This window comes from Lycium ferocissimum, chromosome 10 (assembly GCF_029784015.1).
Source record: "Lycium ferocissimum isolate CSIRO_LF1 chromosome 10, AGI_CSIRO_Lferr_CH_V1, whole genome shotgun sequence".
Taxonomy (NCBI): domain Eukaryota; kingdom Viridiplantae; phylum Streptophyta; class Magnoliopsida; order Solanales; family Solanaceae; genus Lycium; species Lycium ferocissimum.
Window position 1 is genome coordinate 1209510 of NC_081351.1, and position 27795 is coordinate 1237304.

At 36.1% G+C, this 27795-nt stretch overlaps 1 protein-coding gene across 5 annotated transcripts; it reads right to left on the reverse strand.

The window, feature by feature from the left end:
* Nucleotides 1-1879: 1879 nt before the first annotated feature.
* LOC132035405 (protein kinase and PP2C-like domain-containing protein) lies at nt 1880-27795 on the reverse strand. Of its 5 annotated transcripts, none has more exons than XM_059425668.1 (12): nt 27594-27794; nt 27397-27514; nt 26131-26297; nt 25180-25247; nt 24816-25039; nt 23039-23090; nt 12887-13418; nt 11009-11078; nt 10678-10897; nt 10495-10599; nt 4985-5080; nt 1880-2360 (listed from the first exon to the last, which is right to left on the reverse strand). In XM_059425668.1, the coding sequence occupies exons 1-12, from the start codon at nt 27691-27693 to the stop codon at nt 2166-2168; spliced, it is 1947 nt and encodes a 648-aa protein (XP_059281651.1). In that variant the 5' UTR covers nt 27694-27794; the 3' UTR covers nt 1880-2165. The 5 variants fall into 5 exon arrangements, 3 of the variants coding, with proteins under 3 accessions (XP_059281651.1, XP_059281649.1, XP_059281652.1); XM_059425666.1 differs by having other exon boundaries at nt 23039-23141; XM_059425669.1 differs by lacking the exon at nt 4985-5080 and having other exon boundaries at nt 23039-23141.

The following is a 27795-nucleotide window of genomic DNA, read 5'->3' on the forward strand; positions in this document are numbered from 1 at the left end:
CAACTTAAGTAATAATTCATTCAAAGAATCGCCTGGGTGTAGCATTTCCTTGATCTACTCCATCTCCTTCATTTCCATCAATGCTTTCTTCATCTTCTAGTTCTTCTTCATCTTATCTAATGCTTCTTCTTTCGTCATCTCTTTCCTTCATTTGTATCTACTATATCTTTCCTCAACTCTATTCTTCATCTCTTCTAGACAATGCGAACAATACAAATATCATCTTACGTCAATTTGACTATATCTTTCCTCAACATTGTCTACGTTCATAAATAGATTGTTGCTACTTATTGCAACAAGAACTAAAGCTATGTCCAACATTTGTAATTGTTGCAACAACTACAAATCATTGATAACTATAAATACTATCTTCTACAAACGAACCAACATATCAGCAGTTAGTTCGTTAACTATTATACTTGTCCAAAAAGTAGAACTTGTTGCATAACTACAAATATATTGATTATCTTCTACAAACAGATTGAACAAAAAAAACTACTTGTATATTTTCCAAACCCTAAAACATACCAGACAAAGAACAAAACCATCTATTTCAACAAACACACAAATCAACAAGGATATTTTCTACCCCAAAAACAAAAACAAAAACAAAAAATCAAAACTAAGATTTTTTTTTTTTGAAAGGGGGGGGGGTTAGGTGGTGTGTGCAAAAATAAAAAATAAAAACTTTTCAAATTTTTTTTAAAACATTTTTTTTTTTGGGGTGGATGGGGGAAGTAAGAAACCAAAAAAAATAATTCAAAACTTCTTTTCAAGAAAAATCATTTTTTGAAGAGGGGGGGGGGGGGTGGTGCAAAAAAATAAAAACTTTTCAAACTTATTAAAATAATTTTATTTTTTGGAACAAGTTGTAGAACTAAAAACTTTTCAAAACAACAACTATAAAAAGAAAATCAAAACTTTTTGAAAAAAAAAAAATTGGGGTAGGGTTGGAAGGGAGGAGGACTTATATAAAGAAAATCAAAACTTAAAAAAAAAAAAATTGATTGGGGGGAGGGGTGGGAGAAGGAGGAGGGGGTAGGTGGTAAAAAGCAAATAAAAAAGTTAAAACTTTTTTAAAAAAAATTTGGGGGGATGGGGTTGTGGGCAGGGGGTGGGGGTGGGAGGAGGGTTTTTTTTAGATTAAATTGAGGTCTTTTTGTATTTTGTAAAAGATTAAGAAGTTTGAAAAAATATATTTTGTACCCCAATTTTCAATTTGGGTTTTGATTTCAGGTGATCCCACAAGTCACCTGTGATAATTTCAAAACTAAAAGGTTACCAAAAGCCAATTAATTCATCAGGATAACTTGCGCATAAAAAAACTGCATTAAAAGTAGAAAAGTTACAACTTTTTTTACACTTTAGTCCCGTCCATTTGGACTTTTTTCCTGTCGTTTAGGTTCCAGACTTGTGTTTTTGTTTTTGTTTTCATTGTATTAATATTTGTCTGGATGTAACCGCTCTAAATGTAATAACATCTTTTTAGTGAGTTGTTTTATGATAATGTTGTAGCTGCAAATGTTTTCTGCAATCTTTCAGGTGCTTGGTGGATGCCAATAATGTGGGCAACAAATCCACTACTAAGTATATATTCACATCACAATATGCATAAAAGGAAATTTGTTAATCTAAAACAGCCAGCTGCACAAAAAGATGTTCAAGGAGTTCATAACTTTGCACTAGCACTAATATTGAATTACTTGTCCAAATGCCGAGGGTCTACCCGAAATGCCTTTTCCACCTCCCAAGCGTAGAGGCCAGGCACATCTGTACACTCTACACTTCTCCAGTACTTCTACTTTGTGGGATTTCACTGGGTATGTTGTTGTTGTTCCAATAGCACTAATATGCACGAATTCATATAAAGACATTCACATGTTACACTCTTTGCTATCATTGGATGATGATGTTATTTTGAAAAAGTATCGGGAACAACTAAGGAAGTCCGAAAAGAGAAACTTTATTCTGAATCAAGATCACAAATCAGAAAACAACTATCACAAGCTGAAAGCGGACAATTAACTTATCCAAATAACTCCACTGATTAAATACATCACGTTTGTTCTTATCAATTGATTTGCACTTCACAGAAAGAATCTTCGATTTGTAGGAAGTTCACGAATGGCACCTTTTGCAAAGAATGATGAATGATGATACCAGAGCTAATAAATTCTCTCGGCTGTGGAAACTGGACGCAAGAAAACAACAATAACGGTTATATTGTCTTTGCTTCCCCGTTCTGCAGCTTCTGTTGCTAATCTCTTTGAGCACATTCCTGGCTCTTTCACTGTATCTCTGATTATGTTCACCACATCCGTCTCACTAACAACATCCCAAAGGCCATCACTCGCCATTACCTGATAAATTGAATAAGACATAAGCAAATGAACACTATAACTTGCATGACTATATAGATATTGTTCAACTACGGGAGCGATTAATTGAGATTTGTAAACCAACGTTAGTACAGAGGATCCAGCAACATTATCAAGTCAATATTAGAAGCAAAATGGCAACGACAATGTCCAAATATACACACAGAATCTAGTGAGCACAGCATTCTCCAAGAACTGTCAAATTAGAGAAGAAATTCTAGACAGAAAGTTATTTCTTGGCAGAAACTATAGAACAATATCAAGCAAATTCTATCCAAAATAACTTCTCAAGAAAGATCCACACTGATTTTACAGAAAATGCAACGAAGATAAGGGGATTTATCATTATAACGCATAACCATCCAACACGAAGAGATCTATTGAAAACATGATAACAAACAAGGTAATAGGAATAATGGTATGTGGTAAATGTAGATTAATCGTTAGAAGACAAAGTATGAAGTGGTGCACCATGTTCATAGTACTCTTTAGTTGTTCGCCACACCGAACAAGATACGGTGGACTCTATCTCTCTTGGACTTCATCACAATGAGGATATTACAACATGATTAGTATTCTTGACCACTATTTGTTATGTCAGACTACTTACCAAATGAATTGTCAATAATTCCATTAAACCCAGAATACATATGAGAAAAAATTATATGTTCTCCATTAGTTTGTCAACAAAATATCATATCCAATCATCCACACGATCTGAGTTTTGTATCCAACCATGCAAATTATCTTTCAGCACAACAAACCTCTACTGAACAAAATCTAAAATCACTAATTCATACACTAAAATCAATTCTCTTAACACAAAAGCTAAAACATTTTGAACGGGGATGTTGGGGGAGGGGCCAAAAAGAAAGAAGGAAACTAAAAGATGGAGACACGAAAAAATGATTAAGGAAAAAAATGGAAGCAATAGCCCGCCAAGCAAGCGAAGTCAATTGCCAATGTAAGCGGTGCAAGGAGCAGCAAACTCCTTTTGTCAGGAGAAATGATATGCCATAGGCAGACGCATGAAACAGCAAAGGAGGGAGAGGAGAAAGGGGGTTGAGGCATAGAGATATCTAGGGGCAGATCTGAGTCGGTGGACTACGAGAGGACTTCATGGGAGATGTTGGGCAAAGCTTGACGAGAGTGAGCAGAATGGTTAGGGAAAGGAGATATGGAGGAAGCGTATAACCAGTGGTGCTGAGATAGGAGAATACCACTAGAGAAGTTAAGAGCGGAAATTGCACAAGGGCATGGGCTTGCACAGGAGGAGAGCCTAAAGGAGATTGGGGAAAGAGAGAGAATGAAGAAAAAGAAAGAGAGGATTCACAAGATAGTGTGCTCTTTCTATACACAAGGAGCTACATATCTCTTACCACATATACCTAGAGGGACCCTAATATCCTATTTTTTCCTTTAGAACTATTACATCCAGAACTGGCTGATAAATGATCCATCAAGTTATGTGGAGATAGAAACTTAGAAAGCTAGCAAACACTTGACCGAAAACCTTTCTGGCTTTAATTTGTTGGAAAATTCCCATACCAAAGGATCAACAACAACAACACACCTAGTGTAATCCCACAAGTGGGGTCTGGGAAGGGTAGGATGTACGCAGACCTTACCCCTACCTTTGCGGGGTTGAGAGGCTGTTCCAAAGGATCCTTAAGGATAAAATGTTTTAAAGGTATGTAACTTCAATTTAGAAGGATGGCTACCACCCAAAGACAAGCACAATGGGCTCACGGGCTTAGGTAACCTCTTAATTGGAACAAGCATTCAAAGGTTTGGCTTTTGGGTTCGCTTTTCTTAACTAACAACAACAACTATGCATACCTTTTACTAACAGGAAATCAGTAATTCTGATGTCAAATTCCTCTTGCAAACGTCCATATTTTCCCATTCATGTGGAGTTTCATAGCCTTTTCTTTCTTATGAATGCCTTGAACTGACCTTGTGAGTGCCCATCAAAATTCTAATGCACTTCACAAATTCCAATACCAGCGTAGACTTTCCTGTCCCTACTCCACTTTCCCTCCCCACCCAACATACTCGCTACCAGTTAAATTAATATCCAACCCCTAATTCAAACCAAAGGAAAAAGGGAAGAAAACAAAAAGAGAAAGTCTGAATGTACCCATACATTTCCAAGTCAAAGTAATAAGAGTGGCCGCAAAGGGGAAGCAACAAGGTCAAGGAAACATAGGGCCTCAAACCAACAAACAATATTAGTGCCAAAACGGAGTCCAGATCATTAGCTGCATGTTGTTTGTCATCATATTTTAATGGAAGTTAAAAAACAGACCCTCATGTGGGAACTGATTGTGCAACAATGCACTATGTTTGTAAACCCATCAACACTTCTACACAATGCCTGGAATAACTGGTTTTCATACAACCAGAGATAAGAAGCTAAGTCTAATCTGAGAATCAACTAATTTGGTCTGAAAGTAAATAAAATGTTGTCACATATAAATATATAGATAGATTCACTACTAGAATTTGATAAGAATAAGTAGTCATTGAAATATCATGGAATGATAACTCTTCTTGAGTAAACTAAGTCCCATCAAGATGGAAGATTTATTGGTTGTAATCCTTACAATGTATTCATCCTCGGCATAAAGAGTAGTCGAAGTTATCTCAGGTTCCGCAGTTACAGCTGGCTTCAGATCATCATCGCCAATAGACCGTGTGACCTAGAGAAAGCAAATGTAATCAGATTACTAAATGATAACACAACATCTATATTTTGAAAGAACCTAATTAACCAACTATTTCTTTCTTTGTTTTCCACACAAGGCCAGCCTAAATCACCAACTATTGAGATAATGTATCCTATTTATAGTTGGTCTCAGCCAAATGAGTCCGTTGTGTTTTGCACCCCTAACGTATGTCCTCTTTGTGATTTGCACCCCATCCTACATTTTTTTTTTGTAGTTCGCACCCTAACCGCTTTATTTTGTTGCAAAATAATGAAACCACTGTTTTTTGTAAATTTTCCAACAGGGCAAAACTGGAATACAAATTAGACGATTTATTATTTGTATTCCAGTTTTGCCCTGTTGGAAAATTTACAAAAAGAGTGGTTTCATTATTTTTGCACGAAAATAAAGAGGATAGGATGCGAATTATAAAAAAAAATGACAGGGTGCATATCACAAAAGAGGACATATGTTAGGGGTGCAAAACGCAACAGACTCCAGCCAATCATTGCTATTTGCTGCTAGCCTAAAGGTGTCGAGCACCCCTTCATATAATATTTGGATGTGAAATTTTTTTCCATACTTCTATAACACAAGTCATTAACTTACCATTCACCATACAATACATACATGATGAACGAGTCAAGGTAGTGCATTCAATGACTACTTATTCTGATATTAATACATTTATAACTTGTATAAAAACTTGATCATTGAGCTTCATGATATCTGTACATTTTGTAACTGCTAATGAAGGATTATAGTGCAGACACCACTTGCCCTCACTAAAAGGACTGGGTAATGTGCATATACTGTTGACACCTAATTTTCACCTCATAAGATGCGTATTTTAATTTTCAAAATTCCCGAGTCAAAAACGGAGCAAGGATGCACCCTTAAAGAAAGTAAAATTTCAAAAATCCCGAGAAAATTGCAAAAATTGACATTTAATTATTATTCCGTAAAAATTGACAATTGCAAGAAAATTACGAGTTATTTACTTTCATAAATATAATTCAAAAAGAAAATACGTATCCCGCTCCGTCTAACTCGGGAAAATTGTTAATTAAAACGACATATGAATTACGGCTCATTTTGATCGCATTTTTCACACCTTTAAATATTACCCGAAACTATGTCAATATTGGGTTTATATTAAAGCTCGTATTTTAAAATGGCGTATTCCAAATTTTGTTTTTATAAAAAATAAGTTTACGATGGGTTTCTAGATGAATACGTATTTTTGCGAAATTAGGTACTTATTCAAAAATGGAGTACAAAGTTTGAAAAGTGTGTATTCTAAACATAGGGGGCCTTTTTAAATAATTTAAAAACTTTTGGGGGAATACGTATCCCGATTTTAAAGGGGGTTGAAAATTGTTAATTAAAACGACATATGAATTACCCCCATTTTGACCCCCCCCCCTCACACCTTTTTTATTTCCCGTTTAACTATGTCAGATCCTCGTTTATATTAAAGCTTCTCTCTCAAATGGCGACTTAAATTTTTTTTTTATAAAAAATAAGCCATTTTCATGGGTTTTAGATGAATACGTATTTTTGCGGGGTAAATTAGGTACTTATTCAAAACGGAGTACAAAGTTTGAAAAGTGTGTAATTCTAAACATGTTTGACTTTTTAAATAATTTAAAAACTTTTTGGGAATTAGATTTTAAAGAGGGAGTTGAAAGCCAAAACAAAACTTCCAAACCCCCCCCCCCCCCCCCCCTCTCTTTTTATTTCACACCGAGATCCTAGTCTCCTTTCTTCTCTCAAAAGGCGACTTAGGGTTTTTTATGCGATCGAAATTAGAGCCATTTTAACGCGGCTATTCCATTAATTTTCGAGGGGTTTTGTCTCCCGTTCTATCCTAATGTATTATCGATTTAATTTTATGTTTGACTTATGTTTTCAAGTCTAATGAACCCCTAACGTGGACGTTATCCTAAAATTCTTCCATGCCATTAGCCATGATTGGCTCATCGAGCTCGTTATCTCGAGCACCACGACACCAAACGGAAGTTTTTAAAAAGTGAAAACTTCCATCGATTCGGTAAAAGGAATTCTATGATTTTATCCTAAATTAGTACTATTGTAACGTAGGTTGTACTATTTTTGGGATGTACGACATTGACTCTTTTATCATCTAAAGTTTAGGGATTTATTAGATATTTTGTGTGTAAATTCTAGTACTATCCGTTGGAAATTATCTGATTTTGTTAAAATTGTTGAATATTGAATAAGGTAGTACAATTCTGTTAGGAATAATCTGGTCCTTTACTCGAATTTGAATTTGTAAGATTGAAATTAGTTTGCATTTTTTCGAACTCAGACCTTGTAGGAAAGAATTCGTTTGGATGAATTGACATCCTCTTTGTCCAACTAAAGCGTTAATTGTTTGGTATAAATAGAAGGCAATTGTGCCATTTTTAAGGATTCGACCTTTTGGCTAAAAATTCTAAGTATTTAGAAAATATACAATCCTCCTACTACTCAGATATTAATCGAAAAAACCAAAATATACTATATACTATATATATACTACTAAACACTACAAATAGACCACTACTTTAACAATACTATAAGATATACCTACTTATACTATTCTAATATACACATATTATACAAAGATTTAAGAAGAAAAAGGCTGTTTTAAAAGGTTTTCAAGTGTTGGTGTTTGAAAGTTGACTCAATCCCTCCATTTTGATCTTTTGGTTGCCCTACAAAAAGGTAACACTCCTATTCCAACCTATTTTACTCTATTTACAGCTTATATTGTTAGTTGTGTTACTTAAATCATATTATGCCATTTAGCTTTTGAAACTGCTTTGATGTGTGAAATAAGGATATGGAGTTTGTTTGAGTGTTTTATGATGTTGTTTAATATATTTTAGAACTTTGAAAATGGATGTTTGAGCCAAAGAAACCTATATTGTGTTCATGCCTACTGTTTTACAGAATTCTCTTTTGGCTCTGAGATGTTTAAGTTGTTTCAAGGTTTTGAGATGTTTGTTAGTGGTGTCTTGATGTTTTAAAGGATTTGATGTCTTGAAATGGTTTTAAGATGACAAAAGGGGATCTGTTTATGATTGGAGTTACTGTTCCATTGGTTCCTTGAGGTTTGAGGTGTATTGTTTGGCTGTTTGAGGTTAAGACATGAATCATTGTGTGTTTGCTTGTTTGTTTAAAGGATTTCCTGTTTAGAATGGTTTCAAATGAAGTTCATAACTTGCTGTGGCTTAAACACTGCTTTTACTAAACTTCTGTGTTGTATCAAGAATTGAAATCTTGATGTCCTGTCCCCTATTTGGTACTGGTCATGTTGTGATTCCTGTTTTTAAGGCTTTGAAGGCAAAACTGAGATAAAAAATGGTTTTTCCAAAATGTTTGTTTGTGTCCTGCTTGTTTGACCTCTTGCTAGCCTCTTATGACTGTTTTTCAAATTCGAAAAGTGGATTTGAGAACTTGCCTTTGTGCTTTCTATATGTCCATTACCTGCAAACTAGTTTAAAAGGGTTTTAGAATGATTCATGTTTTCTTCTGTTTGGTTTAGCTAGTTGTGTTAAGATGTGAGAATTTGGATTTGTGTTTCTTAAACCTACTTGTTGAATTTATGTGCTATTCTATCCTATTTGAACTTTGTGTGACTGTTTAAAGGAGATAAAATGGTTTTCTTAACCTAGTCAAATGAATTTTGAGGCTGTAACTTGGTTACTTGTTTAATGAAAGAGCTTGAAAGAGGCTGTGGCTTGTTCGTTAAACTTTAGATTGGTTCACTCTTTATGTGCACTTAGTTTGACCATGTTTGATCCTAATCCTACCTATTAGCTAATCTGTCATCCTAAAACTGAATTCAATGTGTTCCTTATAGCTTTTGAAGGTTTATTTATGAGTAGTCCAAGTTTTGTTTGTCTTCTGTGGATTCCTGATTAGGTGCTCTTACACCAAGTAACTTGTGTGTTGTGTTACTGTGCTTTCTTGACGCTCAAAACAGTGATGTTGCTTTGCTCACATAGTTTGTTCATTTCTGGGAATTAGAATGGTTAAGTTGGGACGTATATTGAATATTTGGTGGGTATGCAACATATTGTGTTGCCCTCCAAAAGAATGTATACCGGTGTATACTTAGTGAATATTGCAGTTTCCTGCCTTAGTGGAATTTTGAGGTGTTTGGCCTTGGGCCTCCAGTTCTGGGCCCTAATCATTTGTTTCTTTTGGGCTACTTTGTTATGTGTTTCTGAGACCAATAGTTCCTTAGCCTTTATTAGGCCACCTTTGCGATATTTGCTACCAGTCTGAGTTATCTTACTGGGCTTGGCCCAATGTTATTTGTAATTCATTTTTGGCTATGTAATAATTATAATTCAATTTAATTCTTGTACTTAGTTTAATTTACGAATGTGTACTAATGTCTTGTATACCCGTTTGTACCCTTGTCCATCCAAACCCGTTGGGACCCACTAGCGTATCTAGATCGAGTCTACCAATTTGGAGCAAAAAATGGAGCATAACCTGGAGCGGATAAATTTTATATGCATTTATTCTGTTGGGCTTGGTCGGCCCAATATCCCTATCTCTTTATTTATGCATTTAAATTCTATACTTGTGTATTTATTTATAAATTGGAACCATTAAGGTTATCCCACATTTAAAGTCACATAAACTTGATTTTAAAACTATACAAAACTGGTTTTGGAAACTTTGATATAGCTTGTGACCTCAAATGGATTGATTTAGTATAATCTGAACTAAAAATGATCGATTTCGTGAATTATCGGGCTGATTTGAACCATTTATAAAACCTCTGGACTTGTGACATACGGACTGATATTCAGAACTTGTGGGACTGATTGTGACTATTTAGACTTAGACTAAAAAAAAAAAAAAAAAACTTGACTAAAACTTGACCAAAAATAGAATAAAAATGGACTATATACGTAGAATACGATTAATATATGGACTATAATAGTATGCCTAAAAATTATTTTTCTAAAAACTATTTTATATACTTAAAAAATATTTTTTTAAACTATTTTTTGGGTGGACTTACGTAGAGTCCTACTTAGGTTAAGAGCCTTTGGTTATGCCTTATTGGGGATATCTATTTCAAACAGAACTGGGATCAGAAGGAAAGTAAGAATCATAAACAAGGGGATTCTCCTGATCAAATATAACAAGGGAACTACTCCAACCAACTGGGAAATTTGCATAAATGCGGACTTCCAGTATATATGAACGCCTATAGAAGGGAGCAAGAACATCCAACCCAAAGGGAAAAAATGGGCAAGAATATAACAGTTGACAAGAATCTGGTAAAAATGTAAGGAAAAAAAAAAAACAGCATGCTGTGGATACTAGGCAAATAATTAAGCAGCGCTATACAAATACGTGAAACTGGAAAGACTAACCTGGAGGGCCGCATCACCCACCCTCCATGTATCCACTTGCCATTTGACAAGGCCACCTGAACGGATAATACGTTCCCGCTCCTCAAGACAACTTGCAACATGATCCTACAACAGTACCTTATATTAGTGGAAATGCAAAGCCCTCTGATTCATCAGAAAACTTATGAAAATGAAGGATCTCACCCTACTTAGAGCATATGGATTCCCAGATCGACACAAGATTGTTCTGCAATCACCAGCATTAGCAACAATTAGTTTGTTTCTGATGATAAGAGCAGCTATTGCAGTACAACCAGGGTGCCAATCTTTCTGAACTGCTCCCTTGCGTTTGCGACAAGAATCAAGTTGTGTCCTGAATGCAACATCTGTCTTTATGAATGCTTCAAAAAGCGCATCAGAGGGACTGCAAAGTCATAAACAGCCATGAGTTGAGTGCCTTGTCTCTCTTAAAAATTTCTTGGTCATTCACACACAAACACAATTGGAGAGCAATCACAAGTTAAGCATGTAAAACCTGCAAACTGAACCAAGATTCTGCAAAAATCCTGGTAAAGCTCCAGTGGAAAACTCAGCAGCTGCTGAACCTGTAGACACACTAGTTAAGACTGCTATATTCCAGTGAAAGATGTTTCTAGTAAGCTTCATTTACGAGAAATAAAAGGGCTTCATAGTGGCTGGTACATCCTTTGTTTGCTTAACCATAAAATACAATCACTTAGGTGAAAAAATTCCCTCAGCGTCCTCAAAACTTCTTTAACATCATGAGTTGTTATTAGAATACCAAATTATTCAATTTTAAAAAGCTTCGAGAAATGGAAAGTTTAGTTTCGAGTACAACAAATAGAAAACACCAAGGAGTCAAATGCCAATGCAATTTCCAGATTAAAGGGATGCTCTGCAATAATGCTAAATTAGAGGTGAGGTTGGTATAGTCCAATAAATGGAGTTCACCATTGAATCATTTTGTCAAATCCTGTCGGACAATGTCACAAGATTCTGCTAAAAATACACTAATAATAGCAAGATATAACTGAAAGCAAGCAAAACTTCTTTCCTATTTACACTCATCTTGCAACTCCATGCTGAGACCTCTATAATCCCAATAACTACAAGTTAGCAAACCAACTATCTAAGATTGGCTTTGTGGCCACTGGCCAGTGGTCCACCCATCTTATCCCAAATTAACCAATCCCTGCTCCCCCTCAAAAAAACAAAAATTAGAATCTTATCAATTTCTTTAGTAGAGAACATAACGCCAGAATGATAAACTTCCAGCATAGTTGTTCTTGCAATGAGGAATAACTGGATAATGTTGATCTGACGTAAGAAACAAGTCGTTCCAACCAACTACACATTCCTCCCACCAACCAATCAACAACCAAGTGGTCCCAACAGGACATATAGAACGAGAAGGACCTTTGCTATTGATACAAAGGGATAGGGAAGAAAAAAGAAGAGGAGGGGGCAAGCTGTAAGAATATCCCCACCTTCTTCCCTAATGACACGCCCGCTGAAGCAAACAGATTTTAAAGCTGCTTGTGCTTTTCAAGGTAAGGATGATCATTTAGCAAATGGAGAAGTAAATCAATTTTTTATATAGGATTCGGCAGTGATAAGGCATTAATTTATTTATATAAACCATGACCTGGTAAAGTTACAATCAATTAATCTTATGTCTGACTATTCATCAACACTTCCCACGTTTTGTTGTAACAAGTAAGTTGCAGCCCTTACCTCATTCTACAAACAAAAAAAGGAAATTGCTTTACTCGCTTATCGTGTTGAATATTTAAATACCTTTCTTTTTTGGATTTTCCAAAGTATACTCCATTTTCTCTTTAAAAAAACACAAAAAAGCTTTTAGAGGAACGCGCGGAGTCATAATAATAGTAAATTGTTATCACAATAATTAGAATAATAGGAACAACTACTTTATTAATATTAGTATTTATTACTATCTTAGTTGGTTACTGTTATAACTATATACAACTGCAAAAAAGGCTCTTGAGTTTGGTTACTGTTATAACTATATACAAATGCAAAAAAGGCCCTATGATATCACACACAATCTTCCCTGTTCTTTAAAAACAAGTAGTAAATACATGAGGTAACATATGATACCAACGTGTTCCTCCAAAAATTACTAGACATCCACATTTCCAGTTATTCAATCTGACATAGCAAATGAGAACATTCAGTTTCGGTGTGTGTAAGAAATTATTTATTCCCTTCTAAATGATGGTTAACCTAAGGGTATAACGGTAGAAATTAAGAAATTTGTTCAATCCCACTCCCTTTAACATCCTATTCCTTTTTTCCACAAGTAGAATACTCAGTGGTGATTCAATTCAACGGTAAAAAATCAAACAGAGAAAAGTACTTGGTATCCTACCTCGATGACCATCAAAGATTGCAAACATGTGAATATCCTTTTCATCACATAACTGAGGCATAAGGAAGTGTCTATCTTCCATCGTTTCCCTTCTCCCACATGATGCAAAGGAACCCCAAGACAGAACTGGACTATATACATGATCATCTGAAGAATCCAGCCATGTGCTAGCAGCAAGGGCAGTAGGAACCTTTTTCAAAAAGCCGTTACCTTGACTGAACCAGCTAATATTCTCCTGATAGCTTTGGAAATTTGCAGCATCAACACCATTTGAAGAAATAAAAGATTCCGCTGAGGCCTTCTCCATACAGTTCCTTCCAATTTCATGTTCCAGAATGGAATCAAGTTCCACAACAATATCGTCAAAAGAGGGCCTATTTTGTGGATCTTTGTCCCAACATCCTTCTATCAACGAGACTAAACTTGCTGGAGCACCGGACTGAAGATCAGCTAGAACGGGTCGTAAGCCTTCAGATACAATGGCTGCAGTAAGCTGCTGCTCGGTGTAGTTCATTTCAAGCACAGTATGGGCCTGCCATACGAGATATAGGAACCAGAAAGCATATAAGATATATGACAGACTAAATCAACTGCTCATAATCTCTTTCCAGATGTAAAAAGAATCATATATTCGGAAAAACAATTTTTTGAATTAAAAGCCAACTCCCATCTTGTGTGAGGAGTAGAAAAACTTCCAGTTCTCCACCATTTCAAAAGGAGAATGGCATTTTTTTAATCAGGTAAAAGAAGGAGAACGGTATTCTAATCTTTATAACCATAAAATTGTCTATCTAGTATAGTGCTCAGACATAAATTAAATTAGAAAATGCATGACTAGAATGAGCATGCCTTTGACCAGTGTAATAGACAACAATTACTTTATTGTAGCAATAAAAATTCATTTAAAATCTTCATACAGGAGAAAAGGAAATGAAGGGTAAAACATATAATCCATTTTTAAGAAAATGTCTTGTTCTATTGAATTATCTCATTGGTAAGTTCCTCACTCTTCAATTAACAAGATCCTTCTAAGAGTTGTTTGGTGGCCAAATACTGAAATGGACTGAGCTGGATAAAACTAAAATGATCAGCATTTGGTAGCACTTCGAAATTTTGACAAAAGTTGATTGTTTACTGAAGATTCTTTTGGTGTAAATTGGATCATGCGAATGACACAGAATCTTTGATTGATTTTGTTAGCTGCTTGAATAGTTAGGAGGAGCCTTGTCGCTAGTTTTTGGATGTAACACTCTTAGCATCATCTTGGTGCTACCTAACATTAATACACTTACATTTTCTCAAAAAATAAATCAGCAATGAGAGGTATGGCAGACAGCCGTTGGGTTATTTGTGGAGATTTTAATGTACTCCCTCTATTTCAAATTGTTCGTCTTACTTCCTTTTTTACTCTGTTTCAAAAAGAATGTCACTTTCTATATTTAGTAACTCTTTATACCCAACATTCTACATGGTATACTTAAGACCACAATATTTAAAGGGCGTTTTGGTACATTACACACATTTTTAGTTTAAGACCACAAGATTCAAAAGTATTCTTTATTTTCTTAAACTCCGTGTCGGTTGAAACGGAGGGTGTAACTCGTTTCCGGAATGAAAGAAGACATTCGCAAACACTCACTGGCAGCCAGTGTTATCAAAAGCGAAAAGCGCAAAAAAGCTCTATGGTCAGCTGGGCTTTAAGCGCAAATAAAGCAGGGGCTTTACTGAAAAAAGACACAATGGCGCAAAAATACAAATGTATATATGTTTAGTCCAAGATTAATAATAATACGCATGAATAACAAATATATGGATAAAGAAATCGTAAATACATTATGATAAAGTGAAATATCAATTATCTAGTGTCATCTCTTCAAAAGAGGCTCATTGGCATGGAAAAGTATATCTTAGAGCCTTGATGATGACACTGAAGCGCACATAAAGCGAGGCGAAGCGCGCCTTTGACAACACTGCTGGCAGCACGACGGAATTTCCCAATTCCGTTCAGGAACTTGAGTTAATTGATTTGGACCTTCATGGAGGGTTATTTACGACACAAGGGAGGTATCTTGTGCAGCGTCTAGAATTGACTGATTCTTATTCTTTGTGGACTAGTGAAGATTTTCAGAAGAAGAACAACTTCTTATATTTTGTATATCTTTACATCCGATGAGAAGGGATATTTATACAATGAATCCTATATCTAATTAAGGAAAGACAATCAATTACAATAAAGAAAATATTTTATTCCAATAATTATGCTAGAAAAATAAAGTCTCCTAAAATCATGCTAATCAATTAACACACTCAACACGGCCCTCAAGCTGCTGCAAAGATGTCGCACATACCCAACTGGCAACCAAAGTATGATAAGTCCTTTTGCTGACGCCTTTTATAAGCACATCCACTACCTGCATTTTTTACGATAATGAAACAAACTCAAGGTACGCATGTCCACTAGCTGCATTTTTGGTGATAATGAAACAAAATCAAGGTACTACTAGTAACTTTTTCTTTGATGAAATGCCGATCAACTTCAGCATGTTTTGTTGGGTCATGTTGAACGGAATATTGAGCTATAATCTTTGTAACTATGTTGCCATGGTACAAGGAAAGTTCTCCTTTTTCCAGACAATCTCAATTCTTCCAGTAACTATTGTAGCCAGAGAAGCTCACAAATGCCCTAGGCCATAGCTCAATATTCTGCTTGCGCGCTAGATCTAGCAACTACGCTTTACCTCTTGCTTCTTACGAGTGTAACGTAGCCAGATGTAGACCTTTTGTCATCTTAGGATCCAATCCAATCCGCATCTCTAAATGCTTCTATTGGCGGTGACCATGTTTAGAGAAAAGCAGACCTTTCCCTGCAAAACGTGAAAGACAAACTTGCATATAAAGAACTCGACGACCATGCATGAACTGACTCACCTAGCTGACTGAATAAACTATGTCTGGTGTAGTGTGAGAGATATGAATGAGTCTTCCGACCACCCTCTGATATCTCTCCTTATCAACTGACTGTCTCATCCCTGTTTGTAACTTCAGGATTGCTTTCAATAGATGATTTTGTTGGTTTGCAACGTATCATACCAGTTTCTTTCCAGAATCTAGAATACACTTCCTTTGAGAAATAAAGATTCCTTTTTTTGATCGACCAACCTCAATTCCCCCCAAAAAACTATAATTTTCCTAGATCTTTGATCTCAAATTCTTGGGCTAATAACTTCTTCAATCGGGTCATCTTTGTCATCTCCTGCCATTACTATGTCAACAACATAAACTATGAAAAGAGTGAATTTACCCTTTTGATGTCTCATGAAGAGGGTGTGATCAATATTATTTCGTTGGTAGCCCAAAGAGATCATTGCATCGCTTTGCAAAATTTGTAAAACCATGCTCTAGGGAATCGCTTCAGTCCGTACAAGGCTTTTCTCAGTCTGCATACCTTTGCCTGACTTTGTTTAGAATCAAATCCATAAGGGATCTTCATATGAACCTCTTTTTCTAAATCTCCATGAAGAAATGTGTCAAACTTTTGTAAGTCTCGATCAAGATTAGTTGTACAAGACAAAGAATTTTGATAGTAATCATATTTGCAACTGGGGTAAATGTCTCCTGATAATCAACTCCATAAGATTGAGTGATTCCCTTAGCCACTAATCTTGCATTGAATCCTTCAATCGAGCCATCACCTTTATGTTTCACAAAGGAAGATCTATTTGCAGCCAACCAACTTTCTGTCTAGTGGTGATGTCTCATTACCATCACAGCTTAGAAGTTTGTACATCATGTCCACTTTCAGTATCAGTATTCATGATTCAGTTCAATTATTTTACGTGTATTTCATATCTATACTTGTATTGCAATGATGAGGTGTTTGTATGCATTACCATCGATTTCTAAAGACTTACACATAGGTAGGCTGATAGAGCGAGTCAATCATCTTGCTGGGTCTTTTAGACTCAAAGTAACTGCGTGTGTGCAGGTATAGTAGGTGGTGATCCAGCTCCTGACCAATGATTCCAGCCAGTTGTAAGTCCTATCTAGTTGAGGTGAGCCACAATTAGTCCATGGAGGTGGCTTTAAGCTCCTATCCGTTTTCGTGTTTTATCTTTGTCGAGCTACGTCTCGTATCAATTGTATTCAGAATTAGTACACCATGACTTAATCTCTTTTTGGGTTGTATATGGGTTGACTTTCGCTACTTTGTATTGCGCTTGCTCACTTATATCTATTTGAGACAGTATTAGTAGTATTCTCTCCTCTGATTCTACATTTTGAGCATGCTTTAGCTTAGACAGTTCGTCAAATGGCTAGTGGCTTTGGGTGCCTGTCGTGGCCTAAATCCAAATTTAGGTCGTGATATTATTAGTCTTAGATTTCATTGTATTTCTTTGCTTTCTTTTTGGAGCAACATGGCAAATGTAGATGATACTGATGGTGTAGAAGCTATGGTTAACTTTATAAGTTATCTACACATTCTTTAGGAACTTTTTTGGTTTACACTTATGTTCCTACCCAAGATATTCTTGATGCTCACACGTTTATAAAATTCTACCTTATGAAAAAAAACTCCAAATAACTTGAGGGATAACAAAGTTGAGTATTCCTAAATTTTTTCCTCTTTTTCTCATTCTTTGAAATGGGAAACTCCACCCACAAAACCAGGAGTCAAACAGTGGACTATTCCCACTTTAGTCTTTTGGTGACTCAAACGCGATTGGAGGTTGAGGCTCTTTACTGCTACACTCCCTCCCTTGCCATTTTATAGTCTCTTTCACATCTCATTCTTCAATTTTCTTTCTCTTTTTCTTATTATATATGGTATCAGAGCTAGCGTATTACAAAAACAACAACATAGCCAATGTAATCCCACAAGTGGGGTCTGCGGAGGGTGGTGTGTACGCATACCTTACTCCTACCTTGTGAAAGTAAAGAGACTGCTACCGAAAGACTCTCGGCCCAAGTAAAGCATTATGAAAACAAGTTTGAAAAAAGGATAAGAATGCAGCTAACTATGTTAGATTAAACGGAAAAGGGCCAAAAACGCCCCTGAACTATCGGAAAGGGTCTAAAAATACCCTTCGTCCGCCTATTTTGCTAAAAATACCCTTCATTTACCTTTTTTGGCTCACTTATACCTTTTGACTAATGGTCAACATTGAACTAAAAAAAATTATTTAAATTCCACGTGGCATTTTATTACTGGTCCAATTTACAACTCTAACCCAATTAAATAAATCCACCCACTTAATTTTGTCACTTACCTGACCCACTCGGAAAACATAAAATCTCACTGAAAAAATCATTCAGCCATTTTTGCTCTACTTCCTCATCTTCTTCAAGCTTTCTAAAAAAACTAGCAATGGTGTTTTTGAGAGATTATTCACTTTAAGTCTTCCTAAGAACAAGAAATCACAATCAACAAACATAGCCTACCCTTCAAAATTTGCCAAGCAGGGTGCCAAGAAATGAGAAAATGAAAACTCAGTCCTTTCTAGTTTCCCCCTTTCACGCCAGTATAACCCCTTTTCCTAAGGTATGTCGTATGCCCAATTGTGCAACAAAAAATGAAGAAGATCGAACTAGTTTCAAGAAAATTGATGATTAAGAAATTCTAGTTATAAACACTCTATCTTCGTTTTCCAGCTATTCAAGCAAATTCTATAATCACAACAAGTACTCGGCAAAATCAACAAAAAATCCCAAACTTGGAAGTTGGAAGCAAGTAATCGGAACTAAAAGTTGTTACTACAATAAACCTACTGGTAATCGATAGCAACAGGACCTTCAGAAGCATCATGAAGAGGAGATGAGTGTGAACAATAACTTCTAGATGGGAAGACTTAAGTAAATAATCTCAAAAACATCATTGTTAGGTTTTTGAGAAAGCTTGAAGAAGATGAGGAAGTAGAGCAAAAATGACCGAAAATGATTTTCCGCCAATATTTTATGTTTTCTGGGCGGATCGGGTGAGTGAGAAAATCGGGTGGATAGATTTATTTAATTGGGCTAGAGTTTAAAAATTGGACCGGTAATAAAATGCCACGTAGAATTTAAATAAACTTTTTTTTTTAATTCGGTGTTGTTAGTCAAAGGGCATAAGTGAGCCAAAAAAGGTGGATGAAGGGTAGTTTTAGCAAAATAGTTGGATGAAGAGTATTTTTAGACCATTTCCGATAGTTCAGGGGCATTTTTGGCCCTTCTCCGTAGATTAAAAACAAAAAAGAGGATGCAATTAACCATGTTTGATTAAAAAAAAATGGATGCAGGTAACAGTGACAGACTTTTCCTTCCTCCTTGCACTCCGGCTACTCAGGTTGCTCCTGAATAGCAACTTCTCATACATACAGTAAATCCGTAATAGCAATAAGTTCAGATGAAATAATATAGAAAGGTATAATTTAAGTACCATCTTCTCGTCAACTCTCTTCCAAAACACGAGCATGTTCCTAGCAACTTTCCTAGTACGAATTGCTGCACCACTCAGAGCTAGCATATTAGTCGACCTCTAAATAGTTTTCTCTCTGCTCTACATATATATATTAGAAAAAAGGCATTTCAGGCAAAGACACGTTTCCATGAAAGTCTTGATTATCGATCTCTCATTTTCAAAGCATCATGTAACTTTGCCACCTACGTAAACCTTATCATCAATCCCTGGCAGCAAAGTATGGTCCGACTATCAATCTCACCGTTAAAGCATCACCTCATGATGAAATATGGTCCAACTATCAGTCTCACTGTCAAAGCATCATTTCACTTCACATGCTACATAAACACGGTCCTAAATCCTTCCCAATTTGCTTTCAGAAAACCATCCCCAGTGGCGGCATGTTTGCTTCACATCATTACATGAACCACTAATGTCACTGCTGATATCATGCGCAGATACATGAGACGTCTTTCAGCCAAATCTCCTTGCTTGAGCCTCTCACACCTTTCTGAATCACAAAGACTTCGGAATCACAACGGTTCATGCTCAAAAAGTCAGATCAATGACCCATGGCTCGAATTCTCAGGTTCTCTCCACTTATCATCACATGAACTACTAATGTCATTGCTGATATCATGCATTTACAAATGAGACGTCTTTCAACCAAATCTCCTTGATGATCACTCCTCCTTCAGTCTCTCACACCTTTCTGAATCACAAAGATCTTTGAAATCACAATAATTCGTGCTCAAAAAGTCAAATCAACCCATGGCTCAAATTCTCAGGTTTTCCACTTGGAACTCGAAGTCCAGTAAGAACTTCGATTTCAATCCTCCTTACTTTTCCTTCAACTCAATTGCTTCACGTTGTTACACTTTGCTCTGATATTACATAAGAACAAAGCCTTATGCCTCATATTTGAAGAAAAAGCGAAAGGGGAGAAAAAAAGAAAGAAGGCAAAGAAGCCATGATGACTAAAAATCAAATTGAAAATTATCTTTTCTCTTGATCTCTTTTCTACAATTATTGTAAAGTTTGACATTTTGGGTGCATTTCCAATTTTCCCATGTTTGGTTGGTCAAAAATTTTGGAAAATTTTCTAGGAAGTTCCTTAAAAATAGTGAAAATGTCTTCCTTGATGGAAGTAAGGAAAACAAGTTCCACAGTGGCATTCTACATCGATTGTCTCCTCCCCGCCCTCCAATACATCCTACTCCCACCCCCGCCCTTCCATAGCACCCATCCCCACCACCCCTACCCTTTACCCCCTATCCCCCCTTAATGTTTGCTTAGATTATATACAAATGTTTTGGGATAATACTTTTTGCTTACTTACCAAAAACCGCAAAATAAGTTAAGAAACCCACTTATTTTCCGCGGAAAAACATTTTCCTTCATACCAAACACCTCACTCTATTATTCTAATTGTAGTTGATTACGACAAACTATGCGTGGTCCAAACAACTAAACAACAATGTGCACCACTGTTTCCAAATGACAACCTGGTAATCAATTCATAAATTACACAATCTTCATCCTGTGAGTCCTGGATGCTAGAGTCTGGTTCCAACAATCGCATATCCAACAACAACCTTTTGTTTACATACTTCACGTTCGACTATTTCCCCTGTTATAGTAGCTAATGGATCAAAATATATAGTTAATGCAATAGGTGAGCCTCACCTTCTTCCCTCATTACTTTTAACTGAGTCCTGTAGCCCACAATATTCATACAATTTAATATCTATTAGCACATAAATCAAGAACCTCTTGATCTAACTTAGTCGATTGGTCTACTCCAGTGTAGAACCTAAGTATGGGACAGTACTGAGGCAGTTTATATTGAATAGCCACCAGCATTTGTTGCTCAAAGGGAGTCCAGATTAATGCATTGATGCGTCATCCCTTTATGGCTTTAAAAAATCTCTAAGATCACGGTTTCGCCATTTCAGCACTGTTGTCTGACAATTCATCATACTTTCAAGTTAAGCAGATCTTCAATATTTCACATACATTCTTTTCACGCCAGACACATTTTCTTGATCAGTTATTTTGATGACGTTTTCATAATAGGTGATCATGAAAATATCACTCTCCAGTAGTCTAGTTAAACAATATCTCCGGTTACTTTCAAACTAAGGATTTTTGGAACTTGAAAAACTTTTGAGCCACCGAAAGCCGAAAGGCACAATTCGGTAGTGGTTTTTTCATTTCAGATGAAAGTACATGTCAGATATATTGGAAGAAACTGGTGTTAGGGACTGCAAACCTACTGATACCCCAAATGTTTAACTTGTTCCTGGGAGAAGGGGCCTCTAAAGGACAGGTTGATACGGGAGACATGTTAACTAACTCCTCTCATAATTACACGAACCGACATCTCATTCAATTTTACTGTGCTTAGTTTCTCCAAGCTCCTTGGGATAGTTAATGGAGTGCTGTATTTCCCATTCTTAGAGGTCTCCTGGAAGGACTGTTATATGAGAACAACGCACATGTAAAGATTGTTGAGTATTTTTTATGCAAACTGGCACAGTCTCCTTTAGATAGACGATCCACCTCAGTATATTGCATTTTCAATGGCAGTAATCTTATATCTTGCAAAAGTATAGCCAGATCAAGTGTAAGGTATCTAGCCATAGATTTAGCCACATGTAAGCTTATACGATATCTTTTGAGAAACAATGTAAGCTTATACGATGAAAACCGTTCTATCAAGAATCGCTGAAGGAAAGAATTAATAACACTGATTTGTTAACAATCAAACCACAATAAATATGAATTCATACCCCGTGTTTCACAGAAGACCAAATCACATAGGAATAGATTGTCAACTTTATCAAAGATCGAATCAGTATGTACTATTATTAGTTTCGTCAATTCAAATGAATACTTTTGCTGATATCCTTACAAAATCACTTAGAAAGTAACGAATACCTTTCGTAACAAGATAGTAGCAAATAATATGTACATTTCAATTTAAAGTAAAGTGTTTAAATATGCTCCCTCCGTCTCATACTATGTGTCTTAACTTGACTAGGCACCAAGTTTGAAAATGTAAAGAAGACTTTAGAATCCTGTGGTCTTACACTAAAGGTGTGTATGACATAACAGAAATACCCTTTTGAATATTGTGGACTTAAACAAGTCAGGTCATTCTTACAAGGGAGTGTCACTAAAGGTAAAATGGAAATGTTGGAACTATAAACTTACTAAATTGAGAAAGAGGGACCTAAAAAGGAATGTAAGACACATAAATTAAAACGGAGGGAGTAGCAAATGTACTGTAATATCAATTTGATAGATCCACGACAATAAATTAGGAAGATTCTCCTCATCTCACTAGGTATTCATTATAATCCTTCCAATTTTAGAGCATGTGCAATATTTAAAGTCTCAATGGCTTGAGAGAATGATCAAGCTGTGTATTACCAATTTTCTTCCTCTCTTCTTCTCATTCTACATCTGGACTTGGAGAGACCTTCATTTATATTGTGCATAACTGTTTACCCAACAAAAGGAAATAGAACTGAAGAGTAATTAATTACCTAATACAGGTTCTTTTTCTTTTTGGTTTTTATGAAAGGTAAAAATTACCTTAAATTTGATAGGTCAAATAAGGCTGACAATTTACGGACCCTAACTAGCTTGAGATTGAGGTGTAACTATTATGGTAACCAAATGTTGAGAATTTGGGGAAGTGAAAATACACCAACCTGTGTCTCTGCACGAAGATCAGTGTATGGAACTACACCAGTAAGAAGCTCACTGCACATGATGAATCCAGAAGCTCTTAGAATGTTGAAATACAAAATTACGCTTCACAAAAAGTTCTCAAAACAAAAGAAACGTCAAGAGTTAGTCCGTGCATATTTTGACATCAACTACAAAATGAGGACAGGTTAATCCTTGCTGCTGCAAGCAGCCCCATCGATGTATTTGACAATATAGCATTACTAACAAAAGAGAAAGTATATGCGAGTAGATTGGATACAATAACACAAAACTAGCTCATTATGGGAACAACCTGGTCTTTGCCATGATCCTTCGCAAAGAAGATAATAGAAAATAAACGTAATGCTGGTGCAAACATCAATGTGACTCAAATTATTATCATGGGACACACAAAAATTCCGAAACCACACTTCCTGGAATAAATTTCAGAGGCCGTAAGAGGTTGCACAATCTTCTGCTTGCAAGAGTAGCCCATACGGAGTTCTTAAATTCTTATCCACAATATTATAGAGGTGGTAAGAGGGATGTCACTTAGAAAAGCTAATATGTTCATTTCAATAATTAAGACTGAAACACAGAACTTGGGCAGTTACCCATGAAACATCTTGCATGCAAAGTATGAAGAAGTCAGTTATATTCAAGTTGGGGAAAACAATGGCCGAACCACATTTGACAACTCAGAAGGCCTTTCTGTGAGCAGTTCTTCTATCTGATAATAATTAGGGTTGTCCAGAAAGAGAGAATACAGAGTAGCTGATTAACTTGCTCCTACACACAAGAATCTCGACAGATCCGTGTTGCTGCAGAGATACGACATCAAGATAATGAGGTAAAGTAGGACAGTCTACAAAAGCTGGCATTAATCAATGAATCAACATCATTAAATGTTTCGAGCTTGTTTATGTACCGACTATTTTTGGAAGACAACAAGTTCACATAATTTGCTAAGTTTACAAGAGCTACATGGTGGACCAATAGTCAATCCAGCTTTGATAAGCAAGCGGTGCACGTGATGTGAACATAAATTACCAACTATTCCCCAGGCAATTCACCACTGTTTGTGACAGCTATCAAAAGAGAAATATCTACCTTGCAATATCACTAAAACAATGATTCTTCAACTGAAGCAACTTTGATGAAGTCAAATCTAAAGCATTCCATTTAAATTTTCTGGAGCATCTTTTAGCTTCAGATTGTTGTATTTATCCATGTTTATGCTTTATATATCATTACATAAAGAACATTCAGTTCAGGTGGGAGTTTTCTGTATGAAGGTTGAGGGTTAATGTGTTTACAAAATATCTCTGGACCCTAAATGTCTATAAATTTCCAGTATCTGTAAGATGAACATGTGGACTGGTTTAAGATAGACCAGAACATGTTTTTGGAATGTATGAGTTTTCACTTGCTAGAGATGGATCGTTTTACCCTAAACAGAGCATGTGTCATGTTTATGCTGATCCCTAAATTATTTATTTGGATTGAATTCATTTGACTTTTAATAGAAATATTCATCCCTTTGTGCTTCCTGTCTTCTCGCTACTCCATCTTCATGGAGAAGTCCAGCCCGGCATTGTGACAACAAAGCAGTGATGCTAAAGCATAAAGGAAGCTACTTGCTTAGAAGCAAAACAACATCCAAACAGCATATATTTACATTGAAAACAGGCATAACTAGTTAGTAGCGGGTCAGTAAATTTGCAGAATCACTTGCATTTCTCTTTGTAATGCAAAGTAGCTGGTGACTGCAATACTTACTTCATTGTTATTCCAAAGCTATATGCATCAGATTTTTCAGTGTGTATCTCTTTCCTCAGCACCTCCGGTGCCATGTAAATAAGCGTACCCACCATATTCCTCTTATGGAAACCTCCAGTTGGCTTGCCATTCGATTTCCAGTTTTCAGTGGAAACTAGTTTAAGATTCTTTTTGTATTCGGCCAAACCAAAGTCAGCAAGATATGGTTGGAGCCCTCTATCAAGCTGAAGTACAGCAAAAAATATGCCAATGAAGTATATCATTATATAATTGCGAGAGGGATTTAAAAGGGTTTAATCTTATTTAAAGTTGACAATGATATACATAAAAAATGCAAAAGAATCAGGAAGATCAAAGACATTACGAGAATGTTTGCTGGTTTCACATCCCTGTGCACAATCCCAAGGTTATGTAGGTATTTTAAGGCCTTTGCTGTGGAAGGAAAAGAGCTCTGTAAATTTTGCTAAAATTGAATTGATTCATTTTCATTGCGAGAGAAATAAAGGAGAGAAAAAAAGTAGCCTAGACAATTCAATACAGCTTTCCTATGTAGCCAACAACAGCAGGGTAGCTGATGAGCTTCGATATCAAAAAGAGTTAGGAGAAAGAAATGCCATCTCAGCAAACATCTTTTATGTTTAAAGCCATTTGGAAAGATGGGCAGTTTTAGGGGGAAACTGAGGAAGGAGGAAGAGTGTGAGAGATACTTGAATTTAGTAGGAAAAACATCTTAGCTAGCATTTCCTAAATCGTCTTGGTATTTGCTTCCCCTCCTCCAAATTTTCTCTTTCACCTCCACCACCCAATGATTTTTTCTTTCTATATATTTCATCATGGTTAAATAAATTCTCAATAGTTGATATATATACTAAACTACAAATTCTCATACCGGTTCAGGTGTCTAGTAATGATTCTAGTATTATCCAATGCCCTTTCGTTCCCTTTTTAGTCCATATGTGCCATCATCTATGACAATCCGATATTGTAGTCTTCCAATAGAAGCTCAATTATTATGTTTCCCTTACCACAATCTTCTCTTGTTCTTGATAAATACTTGCCTCGTCACACAATAGCATAGCATTCTAAATGCAAGTTTCACAATATTAATTGCTAACATGATCTTTCGTGGAAAATGTTATCAATTCTTTGACATAACTTCACACCATTAGCCTATTAGATAAGTTAAACATCCCTACAATGAAGAAAAAATATTTTTTCACTATCCACGATAACACTGGGTACGTTGTTTTTGTTGTCACTATCCACAATAACACGGAAAAGACAAGCAGCTGGAAAATGCACATGCATAACACACCTAGACGAGTTGCAATTTCAAGTGCCTGCCTGATACTTGGGCTCCATTCATCCACGTGTAGTTTCCCAGCAAGATTTCCAGACTCATAATATTCAAAGAAAAACATGTAATTTGGCGGCTTGGCATGCGCCCCCACTAGCTTTGCTATCCCCGGATGATCTAATGTGCTATATCAAAAAACATTTTAACAAAAATTCACAAACAAATAAATTAATCAAGCTCAAAAACATAACCATAAATCATAATGTTCTTGTACGGAAAAACAACAACAACGACGAGTAGGGAATATTCTCATATGGAAAGATAAGGTAGATATTCTAGGCTTCGCCAATCAGAAATGGCAATTTTGTATATCATTCTTTTATTTTAAGCGATACAATTTGCTAATTCTAATTGTTATTCTCAATTCTAACATTGAATTCTTAATCTTCTTAACTAAAATTTACATGATCAAAAACTAATAACAAGTACAATAAATCACAACTGTTTATCATTAAAGTATTTAACATATATGAAAAAGTTTTGGTCAAATAAAAAGTTGTTTGACTCCCCAAAGAGTAATAGTGCCACATAAAGTGGATTTGAGTTGCCATTGCTTGTTTACACTGGTTTGAGTTGGCTGTCCTTGTGCCGAGGGTCTATCGAAACCAGCCTTTCTACCTCCCAAGGTAAGGGTAAGATTTGCATACACTCTACCCTCCCCAGACGCTACTTTGTGGGATTTCACTGGGTAAGTTGTTGTTGTATAAAGTGAACACTCAAACTATATTTCACAACAAGACACCCAAAACAATTTATTTATTTATTAGAATTGTTGGTGTGTGGGGTTAATTCACTCAAAGCAAATTAACGAAGCTCAATCAAAAGCCCACACACCAACAATTTGCCCATAGGTAAGGAAAAAGTAAGAACTAGTTGCTTTATTGTTCCAGGATAATCTATTTTGCTATATAGAAAGCACATTTCACACCAAAACGCACAAAGAAACAAATTAATCAAAGCTCAAACGTATAATCAACACACCCTCTTCACAGTACAACAACAACAACAACCCAAAGGTAATCCCAGAAGTGAGGTCTGGGGAGGGTAGAGTGCACGAAGACCTTACCCCTACCTTGGCAGGTAGAGAGGCTGTTTTTGTGATAGACCCTCGGCTCAAGTAAAGGAGAAACAACATCAGCATATCAAGAAAACTAAAGCAAAAGAGACAACAAATAGTACCCTCTTCAGAGTATAGTCAAATAAAATAAAGGGAGGAAAATTGACCATAATAATTGGAGTTCTTTATGGAATTTATCAATATCATCAGATGTGGACAGGATGGGTTTCTTGACAGCAACTTTTTGACCATCAAGAATGGCTTCATAGACCACACTTTCAGCCCCTGCAACCAAATGCATCATGATTAGTAAAATTGGTATATAGTCAGTTACATGTGTGTGTAGAGATTTGAAGAATAAGACCTCGAGCAATAGGGTGAGAGAGAGAATAAGAAGAAGGAGGGAAATGAATGGGGATATTTTGGCTGGTACAACAACCACGAATGCACGTATTTGGTTCCATGATTTCCAGGCCCCTCTTCCAGTTCTCTTTCTCCTCAAATTGTATTAGGAAATCAAGATTGCAGCGAGGAAGAGCAATGGGCACGTGAACAATGATGAAGCT

Excerpts from the sequence above, each read along its gene's own strand:
- LOC132035405 (XM_059425666.1), bottom strand. The coding sequence starts at position 27,693 with ATGGAACCAAATACGTGCATTCGTGGTTGTTGTACCAGCCAAAATATC. Across the intron at positions 25,248-26,130 it reads TGAAATTGCAACTCGTCTAG|CAAAGGCCTTAAAATACCTA; the intron begins GTGTGTTATGCA and ends TTCCTTCCACAG. Across the intron at positions 2,361-4,984 it reads ATGCCGAGGATGAATACATT|GTAATGGCGAGTGATGGCCT; the intron begins GTAAGGATTACA and ends TCAATTTATCAG.